The sequence below is a fragment of the Merops nubicus genome, unplaced genomic scaffold, assembly GCF_000691845.1.
Source record: "Merops nubicus isolate BGI_N331 unplaced genomic scaffold, ASM69184v1 scaffold7518, whole genome shotgun sequence".
NCBI classification, from domain to species: Eukaryota; Metazoa; Chordata; class Aves; order Coraciiformes; family Meropidae; genus Merops; species Merops nubicus.
This window is the reverse complement of record NW_008627697.1, coordinates 11314-21355: the sequence shown is the minus strand read 5'-3', so window position 1 is coordinate 21355 and position 10042 is coordinate 11314. Positions and strand designations below refer to the sequence as shown.

At 43.6% G+C, this 10042-nt stretch overlaps 1 protein-coding gene across 1 annotated transcript in view; it reads right to left on the bottom strand.

The window, feature by feature from the left end:
• Window positions 1-5188: 5188 nt before the first annotated feature.
• MATN1 (matrilin 1, cartilage matrix protein) overlaps window positions 5189-10042 on the bottom strand; it is a gene marked incomplete at its 5' end in the record, with an annotated part of 9883 nt that continues 5029 nt past the window's right edge. The window contains 3 exons of the mRNA XM_008946417.1: window positions 5189-5492; window positions 6912-6992; window positions 9427-9579. Coding sequence (XP_008944665.1) covers window positions 5443-5492; window positions 6912-6992; window positions 9427-9579 — 284 coding nt within the window. The remainder of the gene's footprint in view (window positions 5493-6911; window positions 6993-9426; window positions 9580-10042) is intronic.

The window sequence follows — 10042 nt, the reverse complement described above, 5'->3', positions numbered from 1 at the left end:
CTGTGTCCTTAGGGTTCACTTTCTCCATCCAGAGGAGCAAGATCTGCTCTTCCCCAAGGAACACAGCACTACCTGAGGACAGATAACTGCTTAGCAGTTATCATTATCTCTAGTCCAATCTAGGCAGAATATAATAGAGGGAATAGGCCACAGGACAATAAAACACCACAACAACTGTAAAACTCACAACACAGCTCCTGCCATGGTTGGGGATTAAAAAATAAATCAATCCAGATGACTATCTGAAGTCTAAAGCCACTTAGGATTTATTGCCAGAGCTCTGATCCGTAGCAAGTTCATCACTAGTGGAATTACACAGGGTACTGTACTGGAGGACTTGCCCAGGGTACTATGGCTTGTTGAAACCTCTTCCCAAGTTGACCACAAAATGACAAATAATAATTTGCACAGTGTGGATTTACTAGCACTGTGAACTGTCTGTTCTCTGAATTACCTCAGAGGACTAAGAGGGAGGAAGTTCACTGTTTTTTTTCAGAAGGAACAGTAAATTCATACAGCCTGAGACAGGTTTCACTGCCTGATGCTGCTTGGAGAAAAATCATAATAATAACTGGTCTGCTACCTACCCATTCATTAGCAGCAATTACACTGTATTAGTGTTACAAATTGCTATTGAAAGATGTTACCAAGCTAGGAGCCCTCAGTTTAATTGAAAGCACTTTTTTATTTGATTACTAATGGCCCTGTGTTATAATACCAATGACCTGCATGAGAAAATTGCTTCCCCAGAGGGATCTTGTTGGCAAAAGAGCTCTACTGGAAGACAGAACTGTTCTCCTGCCTTTGGGAGCAGTGAGGGGCTCAGGCTTTCAATGGCACGCTCAGCACCCAGGGGCAAGTAGGGAAAAAGTGGTGAAGAATTTTCTCCATACCCAAAAGACAGCATTTTATACATTTTTTTCCCCAGAAGATCTAAAGAAACTTGGAATTTGGTGGCCATGGGCAGAGAAGGACTGGGAGGGAAGGACTGCTCATCTGCAGGAGCAAAGTGAGGGAAGAGCAGTTCCATGTCTGCAGAAAGGACCATTTTACAACCTCTAGCAAGGTTTTCACTCTTAGCCCATCACTCCATAATTTGGGACATATATGTGGGTTTTTTTCATTGTGTGCAGCATTTTTTGTTTCCGAGATAAGCACGTAATTAGCTGAAAGAAAATGCAAAGAGGGGCTCCTTGTCTAGGAGGTTTCCATCTTGCTGCCGTTGGCAATCCATTAATGAAGTCTAATTACAATGTCAAAAGCTGATGTTCTAGCCCAGTGACTAATTGACTTTGGAGATGCGAGAGCTCTTTTGTTGTTTTAAGCCAGGAGAAGAGAGAAGGGAGGAAAAATAATTGTTAATTAGTTTAGTTCTGCTTTATCTGTAACACAAAACAAAATATTAGTTACAGAGGCAATTCTGTGCTTGACGATACATCTTGGCTCTCCTGTCATTGCCAAGCACTGGAAAAGTGATCTCTTCTGTTTCCATCCGCAAACTATTTATGGTCCACTCCTCTGCTGCGTTCCCTGGGGGGATTTTACTGTGTGAAGTAGGCCTGGTGATGCCAAAAGGTTGGCTTGGATTGAGGTTTTCTGTGAGGAAGGACCATAGTGTAGAGAAATATGAAGATTGCTACTTGACTGGTTGGATTGGATGGGTGGGTGGATGGATGGATTGATGGATGGATTTATGGGTCAATGGGTGGGTGGATGGATGGATGGGTGGATGGACAAACTCAGTGAAAAAATAGCTGTGGAAAGACAGAAGTAATGGCATGCTCTTCATAAACACTGAAAACAAAAGCTGCTTTGTCTGCATAGAGGGGCATTTTTTTGTGGCATCCAGGAGTATTGCTCTGAAACAGGGAGACTGGTGATTTAGGAAGGTGCACTCTCTCCTAGGTCCTTCCTCAAGGTGGCTTGCAGAGGTTGGAAGGAGCTGTGCTTGGTGTATCAACCCTTCACACTGCAGTTGGACTCACTAGCCCCTAGGCATGGTCCTACCTTAATCAGCCTCCCTGTAAAGAACTGGGGATTGTTTTAATCCCCAAAGACATACACAGCACTCAGTTTTATGGAAGTTACTGGATCAGACTGGCACTGGGCAGGTAGGCTGAATGGGCAGATTCTTCTGTGGAGGTGAAGATCCAACCCTCACTTCACAAGAATTATCCCATTACCAGAAAAAGTCAGACAAATGGCTTAAACTGTAGAATGACAATAGTAATATTTCATCACGTAGAGATTTCCATGGGTGTCATGACAGGAATTAAAATCAAATCCATCTTTTAATTCCTCAGACTATTAAATTTTACTTTCAAGGCATTTAAAGAATAAATAGGCATATGAGAAAATTAACTACAGGAGCTCATTTCCATGATTGGGAAACTGATTATAGCTGGGAAAAAAAGAAAAGAAAAATAGTGCTGTCATTATCTTATCACGTGGGAGTGAATTGCCTCTGATCAGCTGTTAGATTGAAGAGACGTATGAAAAAAATGGAGAAAAACAAAGTAAAATAGAAGAAGTCCAGAAATGTGTCAGAGAACCTGGCCATTACATTAAACCAGGTATTCTGTGAGGACCAGATGAGTACTAGGCTGAATGAACATGACAGAAACAGCAGCTTTACCAGCCCAAAATGTCTTTTTTCTTTGAAACTTTGTGTCACAAGACAACAACTTCAACATAGCTTGAATCTCGTCTTATTTCCGAGAGTAGGGGCCATGGTGAGAACTATTCAATATTTCCATCATCTTTGATGTTTTCTGGGCTATACTTGAACCCTGATTTCAAAGAGGAGAGCTAATAGGATCAACAGCTCATGAAGCAACAGTGAAAAGGTGATATATAGGCTTAAACAACTGCTGGACCTCCAGGTCTTCTCATCCACCACCATTGTGGATCCGTTATTTCTGATTCAAGAGCATGAACCATTAGTCTTATATGTTCCTCATTTTCACAGTCACCTCCTGGATTGCTGCTCACTTGCTCCTGCATCACTCCTTTCCGTAGCTTCTTTATAATACAGGATCATAGCATGGTTTGGGTTGGAAGGGACCTTTCAAGGTCATCTCATCCAACTCCCCTGCAGTGAGTAGAGACGTCTTCAACTAGAGCAGGTTGCTCAGAGCCTCATCAAGCCTGACCTGACATGTTTCCAGGGATGGGGCATTGACCACCTCTCTGGGCAACCTGTTCCAATGTCTCTATAGCCTCATTCTAAAAAAATCTTTTCTTCCTGTCTAGTCTAAATCTCCCCTCTAGACTAAAAATCTTAAAACTTAAAATAGTTGCTCCTTGTCCTGTGCTGCAGGCCCTGCTAAATAGTCAGTTTCTATCTTTCCTATAAGCCCCTTTAGATACTGATTGGCTGTAACTGTGCTGATAGATGTTACTCAACAGCAAGGTGAGATTCTGCACTGGGTCAGGAGCCCAGCTTCTGATAGTCCTTGAGAAAAAGAGAAGCTGAGAACCATAGTATGAAGAAGCTTGCTGTGGAGGTTTCTCTTCCCCCATTATCAACATATTATCTTTAAGATGGAAAGTAATTCCACACAACCAGGGAACTATTCCTTGGATGGCCGTAGAATCAACTTGGTTGCCCTGGGTGAGGTGTTTAAAAGTTAGTTGTGTAAATCTGAAGGAATTGTTATAATCTATAAAGAGAAATGGGCTGAGGTGCAGCTTTGTTGCACTAAAACGTGCACATTAGATAATCCTGGCAAGCGTGCACTGTGAGGTGTGTTTCTGTTGGGAAATGAAGGTAACATGGGAAAACCCATTTTAGAGGTCTGGATTTTATACTGTGTAATATCAGAGAACAGATTACCCCTAGAAGTTCAGGAGTTGGTCCTGTCTGCTCTGGAGTCTGGGGTCTACAAGATTCAACTGAGAGAATGAGGTTTGCCTATCAAGAACTGGCCAAAGTCCCTGAGCTAATGCTTGGAAACATGTTGACTCATTCCTGCAAGTCCCAGAGTAAAATGATTTTTGTTGTACAAGAAGCTTTCAGTTTTGAGAGAAGGGTCATGGTTTCTCCATGGACCTGTTTCTTCTTTTGAATTGAAATAAAAAGTTGTGACATGAGTTGTTTCCACTAACAGGACTGTGGAGAGGAATTTTTCTCAGGCGTCTACCTCAAAGCTGGCCCAAAGAAACAAGTTAAATTCACTTTTAAAATTTTCAGCAAACTTTTAATATCCACCCAAAACCACATCTGCTACGGTGACATTTCGGAACAGGCCAAGTTATCCTGAAAAGCTTTTCACATAGTCTCAAGTATAAATATTTTGATACAAAAAATAAAAATCAAAAGCCCTCTGAACCCAGCCCCTTGTGCTCACGTTCCCTGGTGCACGTTCCCATCGTGCCATGAATAAACCTGTCCTCTTCCCTCCATGCCTGACTACAGCTGTAGCAGACAGGCAGCTTCAGATGCTTCCAGTCCACATTGCTCTTTTCTCTTGCTGGTGCAGGGAATCCAGGAGCAGAAGAAGAGTCTGAAAGGTGTTGAGATGAACCTATTGGTTGTGAAGGTGCTTAGAGGTGTGGGATAAGGAAGGAGCTGCTGAGCCTCTGGTTGACACAGCAATGAAGGCACCATCGACAGCAGCTCCAGCAGCAGTTCCCTGTGGTTTGGTGGCTCGAGGACGTGGAGACCTGAGAGCTGAGGAGCAGGGGCACATCTCCTGGGGTTGGTGTAACTGCACTGCCTTGCACTATACGGAGCCACGGGCTCGTTGCACGTTCTCAGGACTTACCCAGCACAGCCTAGCTCAGGTGCCAGTTCACTGAGCCACGGGGAGACCCCTCTCTGGGCAGGAAAGCTGAGCTCTTCTTCTTTCTACATTGCACAGCAGCTATGGAGAAACCCAGCTAGCAGCAGCAGCCTACCCTAGCTCATCTGCAACACACACTGGAGAGCACGACTATATTTCACCTACTTACTGACAAACGTGTCATGCTTTTACAACAAGCTGATCAGCGGCTCGGACGTTTTACACCCAGCATCTGAGCTGGTTTTGAGACACTTTGACATTTAAATTAAATTATCTCATGCATAGGAACAAAGGACGCAGAAGAACACAGCAAGGATTCACAGAACTCGTAATCAAGTACTCATTAACACATAGATATATATTAAGCTTTAAATCAGAAACAAATCTTTCCCTTTTTTTGTTTCATATAAGCACTCTATACGATGCCACAAACATTAGCATGGTCTAGCTCTTGGTCACCCACAGTGCTCTGCCCATTATACAATATCTGCTCTACTGTTTTACTTCTTCCCTTTTAAACAAATTCTGGTAGACTAGACTCTTTAAAACATAATACAAGCTGGCCATAGCACTGTGGCTGAGCTGCCCTCTGTTACAAGTGAAGGAGTTCTGGTTGTGTTACATTAGGAAAAGAGGGAACTAAAGTTGGTTTGGGATCTTAGATGACCTTGTTCTCCAGGGCTTCGATCCTTTTTGCCACAGCGTCCAGTGAGCAGGAGTTAAGGGGAAAAAAATAGTGCACGTTAGTGATTTGTTGCTCAAATCCTCCCCTGGCTTGCAGAACAGAGAGAATGGAGCTACCCTGCTAGGGGCAGGCAGCAGAGGAATTCTGTCACCATCTCCTCTGGCATTTCTAGACCTGGTAATATTGAGGAGCTTTTATTGAAGGTGGGAGATGCTCGTGCATGCAGAGGTACTCGTGCACCTATACATTTCCTACGAAAGGAAGAGTGAAAGATGTGTGGATGGTTGGAGTGTGTTTGGAGGGGCTGACAGAGCAATCCTGACCCGGAGCAGTGTGTGCTGGGTGAGGAGTGGAGCTCTTGGGCTTTTCCTGGAGTTACAGAGTGTGTCGCAATTTTCTGCTCTTTTCACTAATTGCTTTCCATGATGTGCCTGGGAGAGGCAACCCACTGGGTGAGAACTACTCATTTACTCTGACCTTTTGCACAACACAAGTCGTGGATTTCACTCAATTGGAGTTAAAGAGTAGAAAATACACTGTGCAGCTGACATAGCAAAGCACGGAAATGTGTGAATAAATTAGAACATTGCTTTTAATATTATATTCTCTCCTTATTCTCAGCAATAAAAAATATCCCTAGCCCTGAGTGAGCCCCCCCCAAAGTTTCACTAATTCCTCTCCCTCTGAGAAGTTTGAATCTTATTCACAAATTTTTCCTTTTTCTTGTTTCTCTTTCAACCCCTTATTCATGGTCTTTGCAATCTGATGGGACCCAGCATGGTAGAATGCAGCCCCATGAACCCAGTCCTGGTGGTCCCAACTCACCTCCCTGGAGATGTTTGCAGTGAGCAGTTACCTGAGAGCACAGGTCTGGTGAGGAGCAGCTGAGGGAGCTGGGGGTGCTGAGCCTGGAGCAAAGGAGGCTCAGGGGAGACCTTCTGGCTCTGCACAGCTCCTGACAGGAGCCTGGAGCCAGGGGGGGGTCGGGCTCTGCTCCCAAGGAACAAGGGACAGGACAAGAGGAAACAGCCTCAAGTTGCCCCAGGGGAGGTTTCAGTTGGAGCTGAGGAACAATTTCTTGCCCTGGAGGGTTGCCCAGGGCTGTGCCAGGCTGCCCAGGGCAGTGGTGGAGTCCCCACCCCTGGAGGGGTTTCCAAGCTATGGAGATGTGGTGCTGAAGGACATGGGTCAGTGGGGACCTGGCAGTGCTGGATTAAGGGTTGGATTTGATGATCTGAAAGGTCTCTTCCAACCCAAATGATTCTATGGTTGTATTGACTCTGGTGCAGGGTGTCTTCTTATTATACACATTCACAATCCAAGTGTCTTGTTTCCCACCTACCCAACCTCCTTCCCCCACCAGTAGACCTTCCCCACTGGCCCCTCTAGAAGGCACAACCCAAACCATTGAATTCTGAACAAAGACAGTTTCCAAAGGATATATTTCTGCTGCAATGAATTTATGAGGTCTTCTACTTTTGTCTGAAACTTCACGATAGATTTACATTCACATGGATCTTCCTCTGTGGATCAGAACATAAAGATGAGTTCAGTGGCAGAAAAAAAGAATTAAATCAAAATCTCTGAGACAATGAAGCAAGTCGTATTTTCTTTATCAGAAACAGGAATGAAATGAAAATATAATTCCTTCTAATTATCTGCCTCATCACTTCTTTTAAGCTTTTAACCTAGAGAATCTCACATTCTCTTGTTCTGGAGGCAAGGCTCTGTGCACAATATGTCTTTCCTGATTTCCAGTTTCCTGAAAACCCACTGAGGTCAACTACTGATGCTTAAAAATTGCCCCCAAATTCTGAATCTGACCAAGTATAGTGCTCAAAACAACCTCTGTCTTCCCAACATGGCCATGGTGAGCCATACTCTTATTTTGTGAAATAAAAACAGTTTACTGCCTGAGGATCAAGACTTGTTTGAGCTTTGCTCCAGTAATCCATTCCTTGAGCAGGCAGAGCAATGTGCAATAATCAGTGTGATGATGGATGTCAATAATTTACATATGTTCTTCAAGAAAAGAAACTGGGACAGGAGCTAAAAAGAGTAACTGGGAGGAGAAAGGAGATGTTCACAAGACCCCACTGAGTCATCTCAGCTGCCTGGCAAACTGAAGGAGTAAATAGGAGAAGGACTTTTTAAGGGGAAGGACACAATTTGCACGAAAACACAAGGATTAAACCAGCCATGAGTAAGCTCAAGCTGGATATTAAGAGAAGATTTCTAGCCATCTGTTGGTAAATACAAGCTGGCACTGGAAATCAAACAAATAATGAATTTTATTTTTAAACTCAAATGTTAAGATATTTACCCAAATTGATTTATTCACAAAGACGTTTTCCAAAATTCATTTTTACTTTGTTTTTGAATGCTGAAGCTTAAATGTGTGTTTGCTTTCTTGAAAGATATTTTAAAAAAAAATATGTTGAAGGTGTTCCTAGAGCTGCCATCATCTTGCTCTTGGATCAACACCTACTCTCTAAAGTATCCATGGCAAAGCAAGTCTATCTCACAATCCTGGCTGCCACAGGACATTGTCCACCTCAGACTTCCCCAGGAGCAGAGGAAGGTCCCATCTTTAGAAACTTGGAGAACAGGGCACTTGTCAGGATGGAAGGAACTGGATCTGCTTCCCCTAAGGCAAGGCTCCTGATCTCCTGAGTACTTTTTCTCTGTAATAGTCACTCATGGAAAAGAACAGATGAGTCACCTGCTGCTAACCCACCAATATTTACATGGATATCTCTTGGTTTTGGCACAAATAACAATGCTGAAAATTGCAAAGGAAGGAAAAAGGAGAATAACATTTGGCAATGTGCATCATTTCATCCAGCTGATGCTGTAGAGCATCTCCACATGTCATGACACAGTGGAGATCTCTGTATCACGTGGGGCCATGCTCAAAATTAGGTCTACACTAATGGGAAGTAGAGCTGAGCTTGGCTGAGCTCTCTTGGGAGCTAAAGGAGCCCCATCAGAGCTGTGATGTGTGCAGTGTATCTTGCTGGAAACTGGAAGGAAATGTTGCCTAGCAGGATAAAGGAGCCTGAGCACCTGGACTGGACAGGAGAGTGCCAGGATCCTGGTGAGCCTGGCAGTGTAGCTCTCAGAAGTGCTGCAAGATATTGAAGGTCTTAAATGAAGCCTGAGTGTTTGGGATTCACTATGATCTGCTTGACCAAGCAGACACATTGCAAAGGGCCAATACTTCACAGGAGACATAGGATTCCTTCAAAACAAAAATCTAAACAAGTTCTTTTATAAATCATTTTTAGGCTCAGGTTATTTACAGGTCAACATTCTTCAATATTTTTTTATTATTCTTTACCTCCTCTTGCCATGCCTGTCTCCCAGTCAGTCCTCTTTCAACCTTTGCTGCTTCAGATTATCCAAACGTGAGCAACTCAGTATTCATGTTGCCCACATTTAGACAGCTACAAGTCATATAAAAGATTCTAGGTGCTTATTTCATCTTGAAACGTGTTACCCCTGTGGTGCCTGCTTGTAGAAGCAGCCAGTGGTTAGCAAGCTTCAACTCAGATGTCCAATTTTATGACAAACTTCAAATCAAGCCAAATAAATCAACCCTTAGCTTCTATTTTAAGAGTATCTCTTCTTTCTCTATGCCACTTTTGGCAATTGTCAGGATGGGGTACAGCCTCAAATCATAGTTTCTGAAGAAGAAGGTAGAGAAGGGGAGAAAGATGGAGAAAAAGGGATGGAGAAGGCAGTTTGTGGGAAGGAGCTGGATGAGGTGTAGGGGTAGCTGTGGTTCAGGTAACCACCCCAAATATTAATGCCTTATGACCCTTCCATGCACTCTGACAACTTAATACACTGAGATAAGAGAGGTTTTTGCAACATCCATCTGAAAGGACATTTTTGCCCTTCTCCTTCCCTTCATATGCTGTGACTACATCCCCCTCTCCTCAGTCCCCCACTCACCAACGCAGATTTTCATTTGTAGCTTCTTCCCGATCTTGCTGATGGTTCTGAAGTCAGCTGTGTAGAAGTAGTGCTCAGCTACTGGTTCTGAAGCAATTTCCCTCAGCTCATCCTCCACTGCGTTGCCAACTCCCACAGCAAACATCCTAAAGCCTGTGAGCAACGAGAGCCTCTCAGTTGGGCAGCCAGGGAGCATGGTGCTGCTGTGGTACCAACCCCCTGTCAGTTTGTCCATCCTTGCTCACCCTCTGGGCCCCTGATCTCTTGGGCAGGGGAATCAACTTGGGAATTAACCCCATAATCTATTATAGCCTTTTTTTTTTTTTCCAGCCAGGTCAACCAGAGTTCCATATTTTTGCAGGTGAAGTTGTGTAACCCCATAATCTATTATAGCCTTTTTATTTTTTCCAGCTAGGTCAACCAGAGTTCCAAAATATTTTTGCAGGTGAAGTTGTCCTAGAATTATCCCTACCAGGGCCATTATCACCACAAGAACTATGTTTTGGAGATACAGGAAAGGACAGATCATAACACCCTGACAGGATCATGCATCCAGCTAACATGGAAGTGATAATACAGCAAAAGGCAACAGCAGAAGTTTTCCAAATAGCCCCCA